The sequence below is a fragment of the Oryctolagus cuniculus genome, chromosome 2 (genome assembly GCF_051225735.1).
Source record: "Oryctolagus cuniculus isolate XC-2025 breed Fujian yellow rabbit chromosome 2, ASM5122573v1, whole genome shotgun sequence".
Taxonomy (NCBI): Eukaryota; Metazoa; Chordata; class Mammalia; order Lagomorpha; family Leporidae; genus Oryctolagus; species Oryctolagus cuniculus.
Window position 1 is genome coordinate 144,110,350 of NC_142868.1, and position 25,305 is coordinate 144,135,654.

The 25,305-nt window shown below is 38.8% G+C and overlaps 2 protein-coding genes across 12 annotated transcripts in view; one reads left to right on the top strand and one right to left on the bottom strand.

Moving 5' to 3' along the window:
• The window catches only part of VPS54 (VPS54 subunit of GARP complex), a 127,284-nt gene extending 107,949 nt beyond the window's left edge, over positions 1–19,335 (top strand). For 4 of the 6 annotated variants that reach the window (XM_008254347.4, XM_051838099.2, XM_051838093.2 and 1 more), the window contains exons 21-23: positions 6,322–6,429; positions 9,057–9,151; positions 17,958–19,335. In XM_008254347.4, the coding sequence (XP_008252569.1) occupies positions 6,322–6,429; positions 9,057–9,151; positions 17,958–18,063 (309 nt within the window). In that variant the 3' untranslated portion in view covers positions 18,064–19,335. Of the gene's footprint in view, positions 1–3,781; positions 4,135–6,321; positions 6,430–9,056; positions 9,152–17,957 lie in introns of those variants that run through there. The other 2 variants (XM_051838114.2, XM_051838104.3) reach the window with 2 other exon arrangements.
• Positions 19,336–19,874: 539 nt separating this feature from the next.
• The window catches only part of UGP2 (UDP-glucose pyrophosphorylase 2), a 67,108-nt gene continuing 61,677 nt past the window's right edge, over positions 19,875–25,305 (bottom strand). For all 6 annotated transcript variants that reach the window (XM_008254344.5, XM_008254342.5, XM_008254345.4 and 3 more), the window contains exons 9-10: positions 22,601–22,705; positions 19,875–20,325 (exon numbers count right to left, since the gene is read on the bottom strand). In XM_008254344.5, the coding sequence (XP_008252566.1) occupies positions 20,218–20,325; positions 22,601–22,705 (213 nt within the window). In that variant the 3' untranslated portion in view covers positions 19,875–20,217. The remainder of the gene's footprint in view (positions 20,326–22,600; positions 22,706–25,305) is intronic.

Here is a 25,305-nt window from a genome sequence, read left to right on the forward strand (position 1 = left end):
TAGTTGGGCCAGTGGTGTGTCAATTTTGTTTATTTTTTCAAAAAACCAGCTCTTCATTTTGTTGATCTTTTGTAAATTTTTTTTTGGATTCAGTTCTGTTGATTTCTAATCTAATTTTAATTATTTCTCTTCTTCTGCTAGTATTGGGTCTGGTTTGCTGCAGTTTTTCTGGATCCTTGAGATGCATTGATAGCTCATTTATTTTATGCCTTTCCAATTTCTTGATGTATACACCTATTGCTATAAACTTTCCTCTTAACACTGCTTTTGCTGTATCTCATAAGTTTTGATATGTTGTGCTGTTATTCTCATTTACTTCCAGAAAGTTGTTGATTTCTTCTATGACCCAGTATTCATTCAGGAGAATGTTCAATCTCCATGTGTTTGCATATGCTCTAAGGATTCCTGAGTTGCTAATTTCCAGCTTCATTCCATCGTGGTCTGAGAAGATGCATGATAGGATTTCAATTCTTTTAAATTTGCTGAGACTTGCTTTATGGCCTCGTATGTGGTCAACCCTTGAGTAGGTTCCATGTACTGCTGAGAAGAATGTGTATTCTTTAAGTATAGGGTGAAAAGTTCTGTAGATATCTTTTAGATCCACTTAGTCTATAGTGTCATTAAATCTGCTGTTTCCTTGTTGGTCTGTCTGGTTGATCTGTCTATTCCTGAAAGTGGAGTATTGAAGTCCCCCAGTATTATTGTATTGGATTCTAAGTCTCCCTTTACATATCTTTTAAATAAACCAGTGCCCTGTAATTAGGTGCATATACATTTATAATAGTTACATCTTCCTGTTGAATTGATCCCTCAATCATTATATAGTGCCCCTCTTTGTCTCTCTTAACAGTTTTTGTGTTAAAGTGTATTTTGTCTGATATTAAGATGGCTACACCAGCCCTTTTTTGGTTTCTGTTGGCACGGAATATCTTTTTCCAACCTTTCACTTTCAGCCTGCATGCATCTTTGTTGGAAAGATGTGTTTTTTGTAGGCAGCAAATAGATGGGTTTTGTTTTTTAATCCATTCAGCCAGTTTGTGTCTTTTAACTTGAGAGTTGAGGCCATTTACATTCAATGTGGCTATTGATAAGTAGTGACTTTGCCCTGCCATTTTTCTAGATATTTGTAATACTTAATTTGAGCTTCCTGTGATCTTGGCAGTTTTCTTCCTTTACCTTCTTTCGTATGGATGGCTGTGTTTCTGTGTTTCTGTGTGTAACACATCTTTCATCATCTTTTGCCGGGCTGGGTGAGTGGTAACAAATTATTTCAATTTCTGTTTGCTATGAAAGGTCTTTATTTCACCTTCATTCACAAATGAGAGCTTTGCAGGATATAATATTCTGGGCTGGCAGTTTTTTTCTCTTAGTACTTGGGCTATATCTTGGCATTCCCTCCTGGCCTGTAGGGTTTCTGATGAGAAGTCTGCTGTGAGTCTGATTAGAGATCCTCTGAGAGTAATCTGACATTTCTCTCTTGCACATTTTAGAATCTTTTCTTTATGTTTCACTGTGGTGAGTTTGATTACAACATGTCTTGGTGAGGATCTCTTTTGGTCACGTTTATTAGGGGTTCTATGAGCTTCCTGTACTTGGATGTCTCTGTCCTTCTCCAAACCCAGAAAGTTTTCTGCTAGTATCTCACTAAAAAGGCCTTCTAATCCTTTCTCCCTCTCCATACCTTCAGGAACTCCTAGAACCCAAATGTTGTTTTTTTTTAATAGTATCCTGTAGATTCCCAACTATATTTTTTAGAGTTCTAATTTCCTCTTCTTTTCTTTGGTTTGTCGGTATACTTTCCTGTGCTCTGTCTTCTAAGTCCAATGTTCTCTCTTCTGCCTCACTAATTCTGTTTTTAAGGCTCTCAAATGTGTTTTTCATTTGTTCTATTGAATTCTTCATTTCATTTTGGTTTCTCTTCAATATCTCCATTTCATGTTCTACTAAATTCCTCATTTCATTTTGATTCCTCCTTAATTAAGATTTCATTTTCATGAGAGATTTTCTGCGCTATCCTGTATGTATTTCTGTAGTCCATGCATTTTTTTTGATAACTTCTAAACGTTCTTATCATAAATTTTTTTGAAATCTGTATCTTGCATTTCTTCTATCTCATCATCTTCATAATCTTGTATTGGAGTGTCATGTTCATTTGGGAGCGTCATGATGTCTTCCTTGTTCTTGTTTCCTCCGTTTCTGCGTTTGTTGTTTGGCATTATGGAGAGATTCTTTGGTTTCTTCTTCTTCTTCTTTCCACTGTGGCGGCTTTTCTCGTTATACTATGACTATAGATTAAGTGGACTTTCTGGTTTTGGTGAATCTCTAGAGGCTTTTGGTGGGTGTGGCCAGGGAGCTCTTTTCAATATGTCAGGGTTAAGCGTATGCCAGACGTGATATACCAGGTTTGGTGTAATATCTCTCTCTCTCTCTCTCTCTCTCTCTCTCTCTTTTAATTCCGAAGGGAAGTAATTCCATTCAGCTGAGCTTTTCTCCTTGATGGCAATCAGTGCCTGAGCGCTAGTCCCAGTGGGTATAATATTTGTCTGCTCTGTCCCAAGGACCACACAAAGGATCTGTTCTGTCCTCAGTGTAAGCTCAGATTCCCCTGCAATGTCTCTCACCGGGTAGCCAAGGCCACCTGAATTTGTGGTGTCTCCCACTGAGACTACTCACATCTCAGCCACACCGTGAGTTTTCCCACACACCCTAAGGCTTTTTTTTTTTTTTTTCACATCCCCAGTTCATAAGCTCCACACATTTACTAGGTCTTAGTCTCCTGTTATTTCTCCCCACCAGAGTCAGGTTTTTCTGCTTGGCTGAGGGCAGGTGCAGCCCTGAGTTGGCACAGCTGTTACTTATGTCCAAAATGGCGCCTGCTCTATTGTCTTGTTTGCCTTTGTAAGGTGAGTGGAGAGAGAGAATCATGTCCATACTGGTCCCCCCCCTTTTTTTCTCTCTCTCTTCTAGTTAGGCTGGTGTACTTCCCCCATGGGGCATCAAGCCTTGTTCCCTCTAGGCTCTTCTTGCCACTTTTCTGCCAGTGTCTCGGGCTACAGTGGTTTCGCCTCACCTCCCTTTCCAGCGCTGGTGCATATACTTGGCAGCCGGGGTCCAGAGCTGTTGGCACCAGTGCCCTCCACGTAGGTCCACCATGTCCCTCTAATTCCGGAAGAGTTTCCTCTGCAGTTTTTTCCCTAACTCTTCCCTGAGACTACAGTATCTCCACTTTTACTAAACTATCTTCCTGGACTGTCTGTGAGCTCCCTCTCTATTCTGCCATCTTCTAGCTCTCTCTCTATCTTTACTTTCATGTGTTGGTCAAGATTGTGATTTTTTTTCAAGATTTATTCAGTTTTTATTTGAAAGGCCGTATGACAGAGAGAGAGAGAGAGAGAGAGAGATGAGAGAATCTTCCATGTGATAGTTTATTTTCCAAATGGTTGCAATGGCCATGGCTGGTCCAGGATCTAGGGTCTCATACATGGTTGGCAGGGGCCCAAGTACTGGGGCCATCATCTGCTGCTTTCCCAGGAAAATTAATAGGAAGCTGGATCAGAAACAGAGCAGCCGGAACTAGAATCAGCATTCTCACATGGGTTGCTGGAGTTATAATTGGCTTAACCCACTGCACTACAAGGCAGGCCTGATGAAGAATGCTTATTTCAGTTCTTAGTTTGTATTTTCACAGTCCAAGATTGAATGTGGCCTAACTGGTCTGTTAAGAGTGGTAGATCAGACCGGTGGCATGGCTCACTTGGTTAATCATCCACCTATGTTCTAGTCCCGGTTGCTCCTCTTCCAGTCCAGCTCTCTGCTGTGGCCCGGGAAGGCAGTGGAAGATGGCCCAGGTCCTTGGGCGCCTGCACCCACGTGGGATACCAGGAGGAAGCACCTAGCTCCTGGCTTTGGATTGGTGCAGCTCCAGCCATTGCAGCCGTTGCGGAGTGAACTAGCGGATGGAAGACCTCTCTCTTTCTCTCTCTCTTCCTCCCCCCACCCCGGTCTGTAACTCTCTCTCTCAAATAAATAAATAAATATTTTTTAAAAATCTGTGCAAAAACTTGCACATGAATGTTCATAGCACCATTATGCATAATAGCCAAAGAGTAGAAATAACACAAATGTTCATTACTTGGATCACTGGGTAGATAAAATGTGGCATATTCATACAATGGCATGTCATTCAGCCATGAAAAGAACTGAATATTGATATATGCCATAACATGAATGGATTTTTTTAAAAGATTTATTTATTTACTTGAAAGGCAGTTACAGAGAGGCAGAAGCAGAGAGAGAGAAAAAGGGGTCTTCCATCTGCTGGTTCACTCCCCAGATAGCCGCAATGGCTGGAGCTGAGCCGATCTGCAGTCAGGAGCTAGGAGCTTCTTCCAGGTCTTGGCACGTGGGTGCAGGGGCCCAAGGACTTGGGCCATCTTCTATTGCTATCCCAGGCCATAGCAGAGAGCTGGATCGGAAGAGGAGCAGCTGGGACTAGACCCGGCACCCACATGGGATGCCAGCACTTCAGGCCAGGGTGTTAACCCGCTGCGCCACAGCACTGGCCCCTCCAAAAAATTTTTTTAAAAATTTATTTGAAAGAGTTACAAGAGGTGTAGGGAGTGGAATGAGTTTAATTTTCATATGCTAGTTTACTGGGCAAGTTTCCACAATGACAAGGGCTGAGCCAGACTGAAGCCAGGAGCTAGGAGCTTCATCTAGGTCTCCCAGGGGGATGGCAGGGGCTCAGCCACTTGGGCCATCTTCTGCTGCTTTCCCAGGCGCATTAGCTGGGAGCTGGAGTGGAAGTGGAGCAGCCAGAACACTAATGAGTGTCCATATGGGATACCAGTATTGCACGTGGTGGCTTTACCTGCTGTGCTACAATGCTGGCCCCTGAAAATATTTATAAATTAGTGGCTATACTTGTATAAGTGTGAATTTACTAAAAACCAGCGAGGTGTTCACTTTAAAAGGATGAATTTTATGATGTCTAAGTTGTATCTCAGTTTGCTAATAAAAAATAGTAAGAGGATATTTGGTATATTTCTAGGTTGAAGGAAGACAAACCTTGAGTGATCATATTTGCTTGTCTTAGACCAGTCGCATGGTGACTTCATGATTTTGTACAACAGTGTATTGAAGCTCATCATATTTTAGTAAACTATATAAAATTATTATGTTTAAAATATATCAAATTTATCTTGTAAGTAGAAATTGTACGTGACTTAAGCTATCTGAATTCTAAAATGTAAGCCAAAACATGATTATTTAAATTTTACTGGTATACCAGGTATAAGAAGAGTAAAATGAATTCACCTGAATTTAGATTAGAATGTGTAATATAAAATGTTCCTTAAAAAAAAAAAGCCTCCTTTATCTTAGTGCTAGAGTAAATGTGATTACTATATTGACCCACCTAGAAAATAAAGAGAGCATTTTACTTTTGTTAGATTTCTGTTAGTTAATCATAAGATCATGTTGATATGTTGATATGTCCTGGAAATCATGTTCAAAAAAATAATCTGGAGCCAGCATTGTGGCATAGAAGGTTAAGCCTCCACCTGCAGTGTTGGCATCTCATATGGGCACTAGTTCCAAGTCTCACCTGCTCCACTTCCAATCTAGCTCCCAACTAGTGGCCTGGGAAAGCAGCAGAAGGTGGCCCAAGTACTTGGACCCCTGCACGCACATGGGAGAGCTGGAAGAAGCTCCTGGCTCCTGGCTTCGGCCTGGCCCAGTCCTAGCTGTTGTGGCCATTTTGGGAGTCAACCAGAGGGTAGAAGATCACTTTCTCTATGTATCTTTTGCCTTTCCAATAAATAAATAAATAAATATTTAAAAAAAAAATATGTTACTTTGGAGGGGCTACTGTAACGAATCACCATTGAATTTTGAGCCGGATTAGTAGATAACATTTGAGCACTTTATATCAAGCACTGTTTTGTGTTCTCATGAGTCATCTTTTTTTAATCCTCACAACAACCTTTTGAGACACAGAGAAAGTAAGTAACTTGCCATTGTCAGTCACATAGCTTACGAATTAGAGGAGCTTGGATCAAACCCAAGCAGTCTGTTTCAAGATTGGAAGGGGTCCATCTTCTTAGCCCTAAAGCTATTTTAGCTCCCCCAAAGTAGTTTAGGATATTGAATGTTCTCAAGATCTATGTGAGTAGTGCAGATTATAGTTGAAGTTTATAAAGCTTGAGCATTACACCACAGTTACAAATATAGATGCACAGAAAACATGTTTCTCAGGGAACAGTAGAGACAATACGCAATCCAGAGGATATGACCGTCATTCTCATTATTTTTCCCTGCCAGTATGAGGTGAAAGCTCCTGTTCCTTCTGCCTGTTTCAGGAATATTTGTAAGCAAATGGCAAAAATGCATGAAGCTATATTTGATCTCCTTCCAGAAGAGCAAACACAAGTGAGTAGTAATTCCTAAAACTACTTTATGTATGTAGCATATAATAGCCATGCAGAATTGCCTTTTTTTTATATATATGTTTTGGCACTGTTATACTTAATTTATGTTCTAGTATGGTGAGCACCATTTTTTTTTCAGGTTGTTATGTTGAGTATTGGGAACATAGATAAAAATTTCTAATTCTTGTCAGTGTACCCCTTGCTGTAACAGATCAAAAGTGTAGCTTTACTGTGGTCAGCAACTCTAAAAAGCATGTTTTTCATTTGTTCATTATTAGAAGTTCCTAGCTTCTACTTACATCTTTCCTTATATTATTAAGCTGAAAGTCAGTGTTATCATTTATCAGTAAGTAGTAAAATATGTTACTGTGATTATAATTCAAATTAGATATGGGCATAATTAATCATGAAATTAATAAGGTTAACACACATTAGCTACCTCAGTTAACCTACCTGATTGTTAATATTTTTTAGGTCAGCATAAGTGATGTGTAGTAGGCATAAACTGGGGAAAAACAGCAAAATGGTAGTCATTGGCACTTTTCACCTGTAAAGTTGCCATTCTGTATTCCTCCAAAAATGTTATCACTGAATTTTCTTCACGTATTTTACTTTCGGAACTTTGAAGGTCCTGGTATTCCTTTTTTCTCGTGTCATCTTTATCCATTTTAGTTTCTTCATTCTGAACCAAATGATCTCATTTAATCCTAGCTGTGGAATGAAACCATGTTGTTGTAAAAACCTAGTTGTTACTAATGAACTCTGAACTAATGAGTAATGAATTTTCACTGGGATTTTTGCTATTCAGACAAGTTTATTTCAGTTTGTCTCTAATTAACTGAGTGCATGAAAGTGGTATTTGGGAGCAGAGGATGGATTTCTTAGTGTCACTTGTCTACTTTTGCTCTTTCTGGTGTCCTTTCCCATGACACCTCAGACTCCATCACACATTAGTGATTAACAGCTTTCTTTCATACTTCTCTAGATTTTCATTAATCATACCGACTTCTTGATTGGTATGATTGGATGTAGCTCCTTTGAGGACTGAGAGAAAGCCGTAAGATATGCAGTGCCCACTAGAGTCTCTTTTTTACCTTCTAATTTCTTTATAACCAAGCCATCCTTTTCATTTCACATGTAGAATCTCACACTCTAATATTCTTGACCTGGATTTGCCAACAGAATTCTAATTCTGCAGCAAGACTTAGCTAGGTGAGCAAGCTGGGTATACAGGTATTTCATGTGATTGTATCTGCATCTTAATTTAAAGGGTAATCTTGTTAAAGCTAGGCAGAAGGGGCTGGTGCTGTGGTGCAGGAGGGTAAGCTATTGCCTGTGATGCTACCATCCCATATGAGCACCAGTTCAAGTCCCAGCTCCTGCATGTCCTATCCAGCTCCCTGCTAATGTGCCTGGGAAAACAGTGGAAATGGCCCAAGTACTTAGGTCCCTGCCACCCACTGGGAGACCCAGATGGAGGCTTCTGGTTTTGACCCGGCCTGAACTTGGCCATTGTGGCCATTTTGGGAATGAACCAGTAGATGGAAAATCTCTTTCTCTGTTTCTCCTTTCTCTGTAACTCAGCCTTTCAAATAAATAAAATATTTTTTTAAAAAATGCTTGACAGAAGAGAAAAGCTTGAAAGAAGTAGAAATTTTATGGTAATGTCATCACTTGATTACTAGTAATTCCACAAAACTTCCGTAGATGATTTCAAAAATTTTTGTTTATTTGACATACAGAAGGAGAAAGAGACAGGTAGAGATCTCCCATCTACTGGTTCACTACTCAGATGCAGAACAACCAGGGCTGGGCCAGTGCAGAGCCAGGACCTCAGTCTGAGTCTCCTTCATGGGTCATAGGGTCCCAGTTACTGAAGAGATGACCTGTTGCCTCCCTGGGTGCCTATTAGCAGGAAGGTGGAGTGGGGAGTGGGGCTGGGACTCAAACGCAGGCACAACAGCCTGCTCAGGGATGTGGGTGTTCCAAGTGGTATCTTCACCACCACTCCAGACATCTGGCCCCTTGGATGCTTTTATACATCTGCACGTATTTTTCTACATCTATGTATGTTTTATATATCTATGTATTTTTTATATTTTTCTCTTGGAAAATAATGCTACAGAAAATCATTTTTGTAGATTAATTATATGTAATGTTAGGTCAGATGGTTTCCAAAGAAGTATTAGATCATTGCATTAAAAAATCTGCTTGTAGGAACAATAAAATATTTTAAAGTGATTTTATGTTTCCAGCATTGTGGCTTTTTTTTTTTTTTATCAAGTTCCTAGTTAATTTATTACACAACTCTCTGTTTTATTTATTTTTTACCTGTGATGGTTGATCCTACTTAATATATACTACAGAAGTTCTTTCAAGATGCAGAAAGGCAGTCCAATAGCTAAAAGGAGTACTTCTGAGAAAGGAAAAAAAGAACTTTGATTCAACTCGGGAGAAAAACCAAGGTGAAATAGCAATTAAATAGTTTCAGAGGAGTGTTTTAAAGTGTATGCCAAGACAAAAGTTTCGTTGTTTTTAATGCTTTCTGCAAATAATATTGATGACTTGGATTCTTACATCTTGTATTTCAGTTTAATTTTAAGAAACTTGATTTTAATTATCTTCCAGATGCTATTTTTAAGAATTAATGCAAGTTACAAACTCCACTTGAAAAAGCAGTTATCTCACTTAAATGTGATAAATGATGGAGGACCTCAAAATGGGTAAGGTTTTTAACATTTTTACCATACGCTACTATAATGAATTGTTTTGTTGATTTTTTCTTTATGCTATCCTGTTCTACTATGATACTGGGAACCAAAATTATAAAGTTAGCAACCTTTTGTTTCCCTCTCCCCACTTTGTGGAAGTGATATCTGTTTGCCTATCTGTATGCTGTATGTGTGTATCTGTGTATCTGTGTTTAAGTGGCTTATAGTCAGTTACTTCCCTGATGTTATATACAAGGGCTTCAAAATTTTATGGAAAATGAAATTAAAATATAGGCACATTTTCCAGATACTTTTTGAAATCCTCTTATACCTATTTTGAGGCAGTGTGAGTTAGGGGTGTCTTCTAGATACTTAATAGTATCTACTTTCATTCTTTTTTTTTTTTTTTTTTTTAAGATTGATTTATTTAGTTGAAAGGCAGAGTTACAGAGAGGCAGAGAGAGAGAAGGAGAGAGAGAAAGAAAGAAAGAGTGAGAGCAAGAGAGAGAGGTCTTCTATCCACTGGTTCGTTCCCCAATTGGCTTGCAATGGCCAGAGCTGTGCCAATCCAAAACAAGGAGCCAGGAGCCAGGATCTTCTTCTGGGTCTCCCACACGGGTTCAGGGGCCCAAGGACTTGGGCCATCTTTTACTGCTTTCCCAGGCCATAGCAGAAAGCTGGATTGGAAGTGGAGTAGCTGGGACTTGAACTGGAGCCCATATGGGATGCCGGCACTGCAGGTGGCGGCTTTACCCACTATGCTACAGTGCTGATCCCAATAGTATCTACTTTCAAAACAAATTCAGAGTCCTGCTTATTCTATCAGATCATGTAAAAGTCATTTACACTCTGTGCCTTATTTATAAAATCTGCCTAATTCCTTCACAGGATTATGAAAATGTGTAAGTTTATATTATGTATCAATTCTCTTACAAGATGTTGAACAAACTGTTGTATCTAAAAGGGAAAATAGGAGTTAAATTTGAAAACTTAGTTCTGCCACTTACTAGTTGTGCAACTAAGCAAATCACCTTTTTGGAGCATGTCTTCCTAGTTTTTAAAAGATAAAAGTTCCCTCACAGGATTTTTATGGAAAGGAATATAGATAAAGATAGGGAGGAAAGATTTTACAAATGTAAAGCAATGATTATTTAGTTACACTTTAACGACTTGTTGGATGTTGCCCGTCTCATGTTTCAGGAATAAAATTGTATTCTGCTAAAGGAATTATGCTTAAATTTCAAATTCATAGAAACAAATGAAAGAATATTTTTATTCAGTCAGAAGTTAGCCCTGCCATAAAGTAGTACATTGACCTGATTGTGCAAGAATTCATGAATTAGGAATAAAATTTTATTCTATTTAAAGAACTTCAGGCTTCAACTTCAAAGCATTAGTTGGAAGGTTCATTCTTATAAATCTACCAGCCAGGCTAAATAAATTTTATGTAAAAATATAACTCTCCTGTGATTATTACCTGAGTCTTCTTTAAAGAGTTTTTGTTTTAATTTTTCAAAGCCACTAAAAAGCTAAAGGACAATTTAAAAAAGCAATGAAAATCTCCCACCTTGATTGACTAACCATACAAATTTTTGTTGCATTCTCCCCCAAAGCTTGCTTTCTCCCTCCTCCCCCAATACACATACACACACACGCACACACACACTCTTTCCCTTTGCTAAAAGTTCAAAAATAAGGTTTTAATCATTGTGAAATTTAACCCCCAAATACTTTGAAACATATTTTTAAAAATAGACATTTTATACAACCTCAATACCATAGCCCCTCCTAAGAAAAACATTATAAATTGAATAGTATCAGACCTGCATATAATCAGATAGTTTCAATAAGAACACCACACGAATGATGCTGTGTGTATCTCCCATTGATGTAAGATGATGCAAGTAGTACACACAAGTGGTTCCTACTACTGAACTTTCTCTTCCTGAAATGATAATAGTATATTAAGAAGTTAGCTGGCCAGCACTGTGGTGTAACAGGTTAAGCTGCCATCTGCAGTGCTGGCATCCCATATGGGTGCAGGTTTGAATTCTAGCTACTCTACTTCTGATCCAGCTCCCTGCTAATGTGCCTGAGAAAGCAATACAAGATGGTGTAAGTGCTTGAGTCCCTGCAACCACGTGGGAGACCTGGAAGAAGCTCCCAGCTTCTGAATAGCCCAGCTCTGGCCATCGTGGCCATTTCAGGAGTGAACCAGTGGATGGAAGATCCCTCTCTGTAACTTGGCCTTTCAATTAGAATAAATAAATCTTAAGAAAAAAAAAAGAATTTAGAGACTCCTGGTACAGATATGTACTATGTCCTAAAAAGACTGAAAAAAACTAGTAATATTTGTAGGGTCCTTTTACATTTGTTCTCCTAATTAAATCTGGATGAGTTGGTGATTTGGTTTCTTCTCACATCAGTAGTTCTGAAGCATCCAGTTGAACTCATTAATTACTAATTTCTTTGTTAATATAGCTGTTTGGGAGTCGGTGCGACCTTAGAGATTGTCCCCGTGACATGCTTACAGAAGCTAATCCTGTAGGTCAATTCATGTCTTTGAAGGATCCCTTGAAAAGTAAGATTCCCTGAAATACCTCTGTACTCTGGCAAGGACATGAACTTATTGTTCAAAAGTAATTTTTGTTCCTGAAATCACTCTAAAAATATACCTTTACTTTTCTTTCTTTGAGGTTAAATTCACATAAAATTAATCATTTTCAAGCAAACAATTCAGTGGCAATTCGTATATTCAGTGTTGTGCAGCCACCGCCTCTGATTAGTTCCAAAACATTTCACTACTCCAAAAGAAAGTCATGTACCCATTAGGCAGTTGATTCATATTATTCCCTCTTGCTAGCCCTGTACTTTTTAATGTGATTTTCTTTTTTCTGTATTTTAAGATATTTTAAAAATACAGAGACATTTGGAGAATAATAAAATATTTGTATTCTTGTTACCCAGAATTGATCATTAACGTTTATCATTTTCACTTGAACAAATGCTTATCATATATCAAAAATGACATCACAAATGAAGCTGAAGTATACCATGATATCCCATCTCCAGTCCTGTTCCCTTTTTCTCCCACCCTTTAGGCAACGTTTCTAGTGAATTTGGTCTAAATCCTCCTTTCACGCCTTGTCATTTGTTATCTTTGCATCTATGAAAAAATATGTAGTGCAAAAGACAATTATTATTTTATTTGAAAGGCCCAGTAACACAGAGAGAGACAGATAGAGAATGATCTTCCATCTGCTCATTCATTCTCCAGAAGGCTGCAACAGCCAGTTCTGGGCCAGGCCAGGGTCAGCTGCAAGGAACTCTTTTCAGGTCTCCCACCTGGGTGGCAAGACCCAAGCATTTGGGCCATCTCCCACTGCCTTCCCAGGTGCAGTAACAGGAAGCTGGATTGGAAGCGGAGTAGTTGGGACTGTAATCAGCATTCTGATATGGGATGCCAGTGTTGCAAGTGGCAGCTTAAACTGCCATGCCACAACACAGACTTATATGGTATATTGGACTTACATGGTATATTGGACATAGGCAGCTAGATTTTTTTTAAACAAACACTGTACCTGATTTATTTATGTTGATATGTGGAAGGAGTCCATTTTCAGCTGCTCTGTATAGTGTTCCATCGTATGAATCAACCACATTTAAATTACCCATTTCCTTAGGGATTGATTTCTGGGTCATTTCTTTTTTCCCTTATAACCATACCAAGTGAAGATCCTTATACAAGTCTAATGTGTGACTGTTTTTTTAGGGTATATACCTGCAAGTTGATCCAAGTACATGGGCATTTTTACTAGTTATTTCTAGTTTATACTGCCCATTAGTTTGTGAGTTTATTCCTACATCTGCTGACACTGCTGTTGTTAGATTTCTTTAATTGCTGCCAAATGGGGGATAATGGTATCTTATTTTAATTTGCCTTTCCCTGATGTTGCCTCATAGTTTATTCATCATTCACATGTTCTTATCTAGTTTAGATTCTTTCCCATTTTTTTCTTGAGAGTTTTTTTTAGATCATTTTCTTTATTTTGAATTTTTGTATATACTCTCATACCGATCCTTTATTGGTTATAAATGTAACAAAGATCTGCTTTTCTTTTATGTCACACACTTTTTCAGCTTTGACATAAAAATTTATTTTCTACTTTCCTGTATAATGAATAATTGTGTTTATTACACATAGATATTAGTAAAATTTAAACATGGGAATTTGTAATTTTATGTTTACTTTTTTAAGATTTTTATTTATTTATTTGAGAAGTAGAGTTACAGAGAAAGAGAGGGAGAGACAGAAAGGTCTTCCTGGGGCCGGCGCCATGGCTCACTTGGTTAATCCTCTGCCTGTGGCGCCAGCATCCCATATGAGCGCCGGTTCTAGTTCCGGTTGCTCCTCTTCCAGTCCAGCTCTCTGCTGTGGCTCGGTAAGGCAGTGGAGGATGGCCCAGGTGCTTGGACCCCTGCATCCGCATGGGAGACCAGGAAAAACACCTGGCTCCTGGCTTCGGATTGGCGTAGCTCTGGCCATAGTGGCCATTTGGGGGGCGAACCAACGGAAGGAAGACTTTTCTGTCTGTCCCTCTCTCTCACTGTCTAACTCTGTCTGATTAAAAAAAAAAAAAAAGAAGAAGAAGAAGAAAGCCATAAGGAGAGAACTAGACCAGAAGAGGAGCAGCTGGGAAACGAAACAGCACCCATATGGGATGCTGGCGCTGCAGGTGGAGGCCTAACCAACCACTCCACAGTGCTGGCCCCTTATGTTTACTTTTAAATGTTCTGATTTTGCTGTACATTTTTTAAACCATTGTTTTCAGCATCGTATTTATCAGAAGACACATGACAATTGAGAATCTTTTTATAGCTTTTGAAAACCTTGAATTAGGATATTTCAAATACTTTGGTACAAAGACTGAGACATACTTGGCTTCTTGTTATTTTTGACTTATTTGCACCTATTTGCTAAAAGATGTAAAAGCTGAAGTGTGCCAGTTCCACAAATGAGAACATGCACATTTGCTCCTGGACCAAGGGCAGCCATCTTTGTCTCACTCTAAGCGTCAGTTTCTCCATTCGTAAAATGGGGTAATAGGAGCTGGCATTGTGGCTCAGCAGGTTAAGCCACCACTTGCGACACTGGCATCCCCAGTCTCAAAAGAGTACTGGTTCTCAGCTATTCCTCTTTGGATTCAGCTTCCTGCAAATGCGCCTGTGAAGGCAGTGGAAGATGGCCCAAGTACTTGGGCCCCCACGTGGGTGACCAGGATGGAGTTCCTGGTACCTGACTTCGGCCTGGTCTAAACCTGGGCTGTTGGGGCCATTTGGGGGATGAACCAGTGGATGGAGTTATCTGTCTCTCCATGTCATTCTTTCAAATAAACAGTCCCCCCCCCCTTTTTTTTAAAAGCTTTATTTTACTTGAAAGTCACAGTTAAACAGAGACGAGAGGCAGAGAGAGAGAGGTCATCCATCTGCTGGTTCACTCCCCAGATGGCTGTAACGGCTGCACCTGCGCCGATCTGAAGCCAGGAGCTTCTTCCCGGTCTCCCACATGGGTGCAGGGACCCAAGGACTTGGGCCATCTTCTACTGCTTTCCCAGGCCATAGCAGAGAACTGGATTGGAAGTGGAGCAGCCAGGTCTCAAACCAGTGTCCATACGGGATGCCAGCGATGCAGGAGTCAGCTTTACCTGCTACGCCACAGCGCCAGCCTTTTTTTTTTTTTTTAAAAAAAAGATTTATTTATTTGAAAGGCAGAGTTAGAGAAGGAAAGACAGATCTACCATCTGCTGGTTCACTCTACAAATAAGTACAATGGCTGGGGTTGGGCTGGCCAAAGCCAGGAGTTCTTCTGGGTCTCCCTCATGGGTGCAGAGGCCCAAGCACTTAGGCTGTCTTCCGCTGCTTTCCTCAGGTCATAATCAGGGACTGGACCAGAAGAGTATCAACAGCTTTACTTGCTACACCACAATGGTGGCCCATACAAGTCCTTTTTTTAAAAAATGGGGTAATAGTAGTACCTGTCTCCCAGGGTAATAGTGGAATAAAGTGTTGTAAATTAAAGCACATTAAACATCTGTTTTCTTTTTGTTTATTTGAAAAGTAGAGAGACAAGGAAATAAATCTTACATCAATTGGTTTATTCCCCAAGTGGTCGGTCACCACAGCTGGGGCTAGGCTAGGTACACATCAGGGACCCAGAACTCAATCTGGGCCTCCCATGTAGGTGGCAGGGACCCAAGTGAATTGGAAGAAGAGATGTGACTTGACCCTACGCACTCTGACAGGGGCACAGGTGTCCCAAGTGGTACCAAATAAGTAGTGTACCAAATGTCTGCCCCTCATTACCCATTTTCTTCTGCAGCTTGGCAGGCCATTTACGGATTTGATGGTATTTAGGTTATTAGATTTGAAATCATAAAATGTAAGTCACTCATTTTCTTCTTAAGAATTTGGAATGTGGGGTCTGGCATTGTGGTATAGCAGGTAAAGCCATTGCCTGCAATGCAGGCATCCCGTATGGGTGCTGGTTCATGTCCTGGCTGCTCCACTTCCAATTCAGCTCCCTGCTTATGGCAATGGAAGATGGCCCGAGTCCTTGGGCCATTGCCACCCATGCAGGAAACCCAGATGAAACTTCTGGCTGCTGCCTGGCTTAGTCCTGGCTGTTGTGGCCATTTGGGGAGTGAACCAGTGGATGGAAAATCTTTTGTCTCTCCCTCCCTCTCTTTCAAATAAATAAACTAACCAACTGAAATGAGAGTAGTTTAGAGATCATTTTCCTAGTAATTCATTGAGTTAAATCATCACAAAGACTAGACTGAAAGGTTGAAGTTTTTTTTTTTTTTTTTTGAAAGGCAGAGAGAGACAGACAGACATAGCAAGATCTCCATCTGCTGGTTCACTTCCCCAAATGCCTACAGTAGCCAAGTCTGAGCCAGGCCAAAACCAGGAGCCAGAAATTCAATCCAGGCCTCTCACATGGGTGACAGGAACCCAAGTACTTGGGTATTAGCAGAAGCTGGAATCAGAAGCAAAGATGGATGTCAAACTTAGGCATTCCAATATGGGAATGCCAGTGTCCCAAATGGTATTTTAACTGCTGCATCAAATGCCTCCTCCCACGATGTATCTTGAAGGTACCCAGTTCAATGCTATCTAATGTGATGCTTTCCTTGTGGGTCACTTCAGTGTCAGAGGAGTTGCTTCAGACAGTGGACAGGTGAGATGGCAGCCACTTTTTCTTAGTACATGATAACCTGTGTGTTCTGTGTCAGTTTCCTGGCCATGTACCTAGTACAAATTTGTAACCTTAGAAAACTTGTTAGAATATTAACTCACAACTGAAAATATAGAATTTAACATTTATTTGAATTTCAGACTGCATTTCTATATATTAGGAGCTAACACTATAATTTCATTATATCATTTATTATATAATATTTGCAAGCCAAATCAACCAGAAACTATTAATAGGTTATACTGAGATCAGGTTAGAAACATTTCATATGGAGTAGAACTATATTCATTTTTCATAATAAAGTCTCAGTGCAGATTGAAAAGCTACTAAGAGGCTGGTGCCATGGCTCACTAGGCTAATCCTCCACCTGTGGCGCCAGTACCCCGGGTTCTAGTCCTGGTTGGGACCAGGTTCTGTCCCGATTGCTCCTCTTCCAGTCCAGCTCTCTGCTGTGGCCCGGGAAGGCAGTGGATGATAGCCCAAGTGCTTGGGCCCTGTACCCGCATGGGAGACCAGGAGGAAGAACCTGGCTCCTGGCTTCAGATCAGTGCAGTGTGCCGGCCGTAGCAGCCATTTGGGGGGTGAATCAACGGAAGGAAGACCTTTGTCTCTCTCTCTAACTCTGCCCGTCCAAAAAAAAAAAGCTACTAAGAAATTCAAAATCATTAGTTCACAATTTTAATTGGCCATTTATTCATGTAAGTGCAAAATTTTTTTTTCAAATAAACTACATTAGCTGCATCCTCCATTTGTCCTAACTTGATTGCTGCACTGGGAAATAATTGTACATAAAGGTCTTTTGGCATCTCACTTCTGAGGTATTTTATGGGTGGTGGACATTCTTGCTCTACAAACATTAATTTAAAAAATGTAACTCTCTTCTTTTCATAAACAAAATCCCAATCTTCATGTATTAAATTCTCCTCTGTATTTTGTCCTCTAACAAATTAATTTCTGAATGTCAGAATATACCTGCATTGTCCACAGCTGTACCACCCTAAACGCACCCAATCTCATCTGATCTTGGAAGCTAAGCAGGGTTGGGCCTGGTTAGTACTTGGATGGGAGAATATACCTGCATTAGAAAAAAGAAAGACTGCAGTTGATCATAGTAATAAGATGAAACTAGCATTTATGGCCTTTTGAATGGCATGTTTCATTTTTTTTAGTTAAAGGATAAACAATTTTTACTTCTTTGCAAAGTTACATGTTTAAAGAAGTGTATTTCAGGTAAAGGCATTCATATGTGACAGCCCAGAATTCAACAGTGAAGTTCTTTTCTTTTTCATTATGTTGTTGACTATCAAGTTTTACAGTACTTATGTACACCTCTGCTTTCATTTAACACCTTAGAAGGTGTTCAGGAAACCTAGTTTTTAATAGGGTATTAAGTGACTGGCTAAGGAGTCCTGTGAAAAGTATGTTGCTTTTGATTCCTAGGAAATCTAAAATCTTAAATGAATACTCTAGCAGCTAGGAAGTGACTCTTATTCCACGCACATTGCTACTTTATCCAAATAGAAAACTGTCAGATTTAAAAATAATTTTCTCTCCAATGTTTAGGTTGGTCACAGCAGATGTAGCTTTTTACACTGGAAATCTTCAAGCCTTAAAAGGCCTTAAAGATTTGGACCTAAATATGGCTGAGATCTGGGAACAGAAGAGGTGATGATGACATACTGGAAAACTGGGTATTTCAACTGACCACGGGATATGTATGTTCATGAAGAAAATCTGGATGCCTGTGATTCAAGAACTGAATCCGGAACCCAAAGTGAACTGAGGTGGGGGAAGGGGAAAGGAAGTCTCAGTGCTGGGAAACTGGATTCAGTGGGATCTCCGAGGAATGCCATTTTTGTGCATCATTCAGTGAGGAGAATCTGATCAGGTGTCTATAACATTTTTCATTCTCTCTGGAAACAGACTCAGGTTTCTTTGGACCAAATCCAAAAGAACACATAGCTGTAACACAGCTGTAGTTGACTAGGATGCTCTGTATACTTTATATTAAAAAATGCTTTGCATTTCTTCCAGTGCAATGAAATTCATATGGTGTCCCACCTTATTTAATGATGGTACAATTTAAAAATATTAAAATCTTATTCAACCTCTGTAGAAAGTTTTCTCTATGAAAGTAAAGCTGTTTGAAAAATTATTTTTTTACAGAAATTTCTATAAAAAATAAACATCTTTTGATTGCTTGGATTTAGGAATTCACTGTTTGTTTTAGTGACCAGTGTCAAGATTCAGGCTGTATGTGTTGCATATTTAAATCTTCCTACTACCACTGTATGTTAACTGAGTCAAGCCTTCAAGGACAGTCTAAATATAGAAAAGGCTGATTATAATTAATAATTAAAGAACAAAATATTGGCATTTATTTATGCAACTAATTTAAATACTTTCAGAAGTGGTATACAAAAGGCTACAGTTTTAATAGCTGTATTTTTATAAAAGTATCTATGAAGGGTTTTGGGGTTTGTCTTTACTTGTAGCAGAGGTAAGAATATGTATTCATATAATCTGCCTACTTATGAGTTCTCATTTTAACATACGAAGTATGGCCCCTTTGGATTCTTGTTAAGTTACTTTCACTGTGTACATGGACAAAGAACAGGGAGTAGAACTTGTAAAATACAGGCTGCTATGTTGGGGCCAGAAATACAAGGTGATAAGTAAGTTATTTAAAGCTTTTCCAATACCTGTCTTCGAAATTAGAATCAACAGCACTCTACACATTCAAGTGCCTGTGCCTCACCTCCCACCAAGAATCTTGCCTAACCCTGTCAGAGTGCCTAATCTTGTGGTGATTATGTAAAATGAAATAGTCTTATTTTGTGCTCCTTGGTTTCTTCAAAGGAAATTTTGTTGCCTTTCCTTTATCATTACAGAGGTATGTCATTGGTTCTTAAACTGTCTAAAATAAAGCTATAAAAATTAAGACTTTAAAAGAATTTTTTTAATGATACAGTATACAGTGAACTTTAAATAAATAGCTCACTCAGAACAAGTATGGAAGAATTGGAAAATGCTACCGATTCTCAGAGAAAAAGCGTAAAGTCAGCAGGTCTGCTTTGAATAGTTATTCATGAACATTTTTTAGCAACAAGCTTGCTTTAAGAAAAGTAACTTTTTTTCCTTAAATGTAGTTATACCCCTACTCCACTATATTAGAATACCAGGATATGAACAAAACGCCCTACTTTTGCCCATCCCAATCCTTTCAGCTAGGAAAAGAAACATCACTGTTTCTTCAATGGGGAGCCTGTGGAAAGCAAGGCAAGCATCCCAGATTTAGAACTAGACGGGAGAGAGATGGTGAATACCTTTTGAGTTCAATTCTCATGGAAATGATGTGAATAACATTTTTAGAGATGCAAAAACTAGACTCGCTAGGTAAATAGCCAGTGAGTACTGACAGCTTCCATTTTATTTTGCCACTTCATAAAGTTAGCATTAAAAAGTACAAATATACACAGGTAAAGCTTCACCACTTTATTTTTGAAATCACAAGCAATCAAAGTGACCATCATTGAGGCTTCTGTTAAAATATTTCCAGCAGAGCTGCCCCAGTTTTAAGATTAAACAATATTGCACTTGAAGATCAACTAACTTTCAGGATCCTCTTCAAAGAAGGAAAGTATTGCTTCATCTGTGCTTTTCTTAGACTAAAAGCATCCTGAAGAAAACTCTTGTTTAAAAATCAACACTGTAGGGTACAGTAACATAGTGTGGTACCTGCCTATTTTAGAATCCTAGAGGATACTTCATTGTAAGAAACTATTTAGCCCATAATTAGTATAAAGTGTACATATTTTTCATTTCAGTGGTCCAAGATGCGAAGGTTTCCAGATACAATTTTGTTCTCTAATACTGCTCCAGGTGGGATGTCAATTCTGTCACCGTGGTTTGCAATGATGATAACCGTTCCCTAAGTGAAAGGAAAAATAAAAATCAGCAATGTATTTGCAATTGAAACTAAAATACAGCTGATTATTTTACAGTTGACGCAGAACTCCTCTTATAGGGGAATAATTGTATTTAGAAACAATATTAAGCAAAAAACAACTTAAGGAAAATTGTAACGTATCCTGCAACAATCCCAACAATAGTCCTAGATTACTTGGAGGCAAGAGTAGAAAGTAGACGCAGTACTGTGGTGTGATGGGTGCTTCTGGAGAACTGCTGGCTAGACCAGCATTATCTAGACTTCAAAAAAAAGTAAAAGGTGCTTGGTTTATATTTACATAGAAGTTTGTCTTTTTTAAAAAGACAGTTTTACTGATTACATATTTCTTACATGAGACTTGGATAGTATTAGCAATAAAATTTAATTTTTTTATTTTGTTTTTTCAAGTAAGTAGCTTTAATGGGAAGAACACAAGAAATTTGAGTATCGATTTAAAAAAAATTAGGAAAAGTTGTTTTGGTTGTAAGCTGTAACAGTTTCCTTCCTGTTTCTTATGCTAGGCTAGAATGACTACAGAACAGTTCTTTTCACAAGTTGTCATTGCTTTTATTTTCATTCAGTGCTAACAGCATTCCTATTTTGAAGACTGTCACACATCAGTAAGTAGTATCAGTTAAGTTACTAATAAGTATTTATTTTCCATTTGTATGCTACATTCCGGAAAAGGCCCAAGGTTATGTTTGTATTTTATCTAGGTAGTGTATTAATGGAAGAACACTAAATACTGTAGTAACCTATTTCATGTGTGGATTCATTTTTTTTAACGGTGTAAAATTTTTACTTTTGGAAAATTTTATTTATTATAAGATATGCTGTCCTGAAATTCATGTGTTTTGCTTAGTAACTAAAATAATAACTACTTATAATTATGCTCGTATTTTTGGAAGAACATCACTTTTAATAGAATTATCTATTTCACAGTTTTTGTGTAGATTTTCCAATGAGGACAAATGACCCTGCACATTTCTAATGCTTTATTAATTTTTGGCTCTAAAGCCCCATGTCATTTTATTCCTAGTAATATACATTTACATGCATTATATTCTCTGATGTTCATGCATAAATTAAATTAGAAGTTCATCATCACCATCTGACTGAGAAGATCTTGAGTAACTGCTATTACCATGCACTTTCATTTCTTGAAATGTGTCATATTTATTTGGTGACACAGGACTTTAATTGATTTGAAGGGAGCGTCACTTTTTTTTTTTTTGCTTTTTTAAAAATACTGGCTCTACTGTTTTGAGACATATAATGTTTAAAATTAGTAAACTGAGGTCATTTCATTAAATGATTTTTAATAGAATATCCTGCAAGGCAGAATTACTGCCTCCAAATTCCTTCTTACTGCTCTAATGTTGATTTTAATCTTTTAGATTAAAAATTAGTTGCAATTACTAGAAGGTGCTTTAAAGTGCCTTTTGAAAACCTATTAAAATACCTAAGGGATGGAATTTTGAATAAAGTTATCAAAATAATTAAGCTACACAAACACTTCAGGCTAATCCTTTTTTCTGGGAATTTTTTTTTTTAAGTTTCATAGATACAACTTTAGGAATATAGTGGTTCTTTCCCCCATACTCACGCTCCCTCTCTCTCTCCCATCTTCTTCATTATGGTTCATAATGAAGGACCAACCCCATGTTAAGCATAGATTTCAAAAATTTGCACCCATGCACACACACAACATATAGAGTACAGTTTGAGAACAAGATTTGCAGTTGATTCTCATAGTACAACTCATTAAGGATGGAGGTCCTACACGGAGAGTAAGTGCACAGTGACTTCTGTTGTTCCTTTAACAATTAACACTCTTATTTATGATGTCCGTGATCACCTGTGGCTCTTGCCATGGGCTGCCAAGGCTATAGAGGCCTTTTGTGACCACAGACTCCATCAGTGTTTGGATATGGCCATAAGCAAAGTGGATGTTCCCTCCTCCCTTCAGAGAACAGTACATCCTTCTTTGATGACCCCTTCTTTCCAATGAGGTCTCACAAAGATCCTCCATGTAGGATATTTTTTGCCATAGTCTTGGCTTTCCATGCCTGCAAAGCTCTCACGGGCCTTTCAGCCAGACCAGGAAGCCTTAAGGGTTGATTCTGAGGTCAGAGTTGTTTACAGCAAATGTCATTCTAGGAGTCTGCTGTGTGGACTGCTTCCCATGTTGGACTTTCCTTCCTTTTTAATTCTATTATTACTCCATTCATTTGGTACCTAAGTGTCTATAACATACCTTTAATGACACATTCTTGCCAAATGTCACATCTCCTGAAACGGTGAGGTGATCCAATTCAAGCATATCTGGTATACTTTCAAATCTTCGTAGATAATCTTGAACCTTAAAACATAAAAACTGTTTCACAGAAGGATTCACAGAAAAATGTGAATTATGGTAATAAGACAATTTAACTGAACTCTAAAAATATTAGATTGGTAGCCACAGCACTGCTCACTCTTCTTTCCCAACCCAAGCAGCATAACATGGAGAGATGGTGGGAACAGGGCACCAAGTCACATTTAAGTATGCCACCATAAAAGTAGCAGATTTTTCAACAGAAACCCTAGGGGTCAGGAAGGGAATAGAATGATATATCCCAAGTTCTGAAAGAACAAACCTACCATTCATAAATTAAAAAAAGACTTTCCAAGATAAAAACTGAGGAAATCCATAACCATTAGACAGGCTTTATAAAAGATGCATAAGGGAGTCCTACAGACAGAAGCAAAACATAACTACCATTATGAAAACTATTATATGAACATATGTATAAACTCATTAGAAAAATAAAGAATATTCAAAATAAATTTCTTTAAAAATGCCAAGACTAAGCCATTACCTGCAAGTAACAACCTAGAGGTGGCATTTGACATAGCAGTTAAGACACTATTGTGAGGGCCAGCATTGTGGAACAGTGGGTTAGTCTGCAGTGCTGGCTTCCCATATGGGCACCAGTCCCAGCTGCTCCACTTCTGTTTCAGCTCTCTGCTATGGCCTGGGAAAGCAGTAGAAGATGACCCAAGTCCTTGGGCCCCTGCACCCACGTGGGAGACCTGGAAGAAGTTCCTGGCTCCTATCTTCTGATCAGCTCAGCTATGGCCTTTGCGGTCATCTGAGAAGTGAACCAGCTGATGAAAGATTCTCTAACTCTTTTATTTCTGTCTCTAACTCTGTCTTTCAAATAAATAAAATGACTCTTTAAAACAAAAGACACTATTGTGGACATCTGCATCCTGTTACTAGATTGCCTTGTCTCAAGTCCTAGCTTCACTCCCAATTCTAGCTCCATGCACATCATGCAAGTGATAGCTCAAGTACTTGGGTTCCTGCTACCCACGTGAGATTTGTCTTGAGTTCTGAGCTCCTAGCTTCAGCCTAGCTGAGCCCCCACTATTGCAGGCATTTGGGGAGTAAACCTACATATGGGAATCTCTCCCTGTCCATCTCTATATCTCTGCCTTTCAATAAGTCAAAAATTTTTAAAAATTATAAAGATTGACTTCATAGATTAAATGCTAAGGGCTGCCTACCAGTAAAGAAACAGAATGGAAGTGAAAGGATAGAAAAAGATATTCTATGCAAAGAAAAACCAAAAGCAAGCAGGAGTACATACTTAGACAAAATAGACTTTAAGGGGCCAGCACTATGGCACAGCAGGTAAGGCTAACTCCTACTGTGTTGGCACTCCCATATGGGCGCTGGTTTGAGCCCTGGCTGTTCCACTTCCCATATAGCTCCCTGCTGAAGCACCTGGGAAAGCCACAGAGGATGGCCCAAGTGCTTGGACCCCTACACCAACGTGGGGGACCTGGATGAAGCTCCTGGCTTTTGTCTTTTTGTCCTGGCTGTTGTGGCCATTTGGGGAGTGAACCAGTGGATGGAAGATCTGTCCCTCCCTCCCTAACTCTTCCTTTCAAGTAACTAAATCAATCTTTAAAAAAAAAACTAAAAAAAGACAAGGTTACTATACAATGATCAAGGGATCAATTCAGTAAGATAAAACAATTATAAATGTAGTATGCACCTAATGCCAGAGCACCAAATTTTATAAAATAAATATGAGATCTAAAGGGAAAGATAAGCTCCAACACAACAGAAATAGGGGACTTCAATACCCTACTCTCATCAATGGATGATCATCCAGACCAAAAAGTCAACAAAGAAACATCAGAGGTAAACTATATTATAGATCAAATAGCCCTAACATTTATAGAACATTACATCTAATTGCCACAGAATACACATTCTTTTTATCAGCACATGAAACATTCTGTAGGACAGACCATAAAATAAGTCCACAAAATAAGTCTGAACAATTTTTTAAATTAATTTCAAATCATAGGATCTGGGGTTGTGGCATAGCAGGTAAATCTGCCACCTGTGATGCCAGCATCCAATGTGGACACCAGTTCAAGACCCGGCTGTTCCGTTTCCAGTCCACCTCCCTGCTAATGTGCCTGAGAAAGCAGAGGATGCTCCCAAGTGCTTGGGCCCGGGCACCCATATTTGAGATGGGGCAGGGGCTCCCAGCTCCTGGCTTCAGTCTGGGCCAGCCCTGGCTATTGTGGCTGTTTGGTGGAGTGAAGCAGCATATAGAAGATCTGTCTGTTTAATTCTGCCTTTCAAATAAATTAATAAATCTTAAATAAAATCATATTTTCTCTGACCACAGCAGAATAGAACTGGAAGTTAATAAAAGAAACCTTAAAATAGAAATAAAAACTAGAAGTTAATAAAAGAAACTTTAAAACCTTAAGAGAGCTTGAACAACATGCTTCTGAATGAACAATGAGTAAAGAAATCCGAAGAGAAATTAGATTTTTTTTAGATAAAGTGGAAACACAACAAACCAAAACTTAGTACAGCAAATACAGTAGTAAGAGGGAAGTTCATAGCAATTAACTTCCTACATAAATTAGATCATCATTAAGCGACCCAAT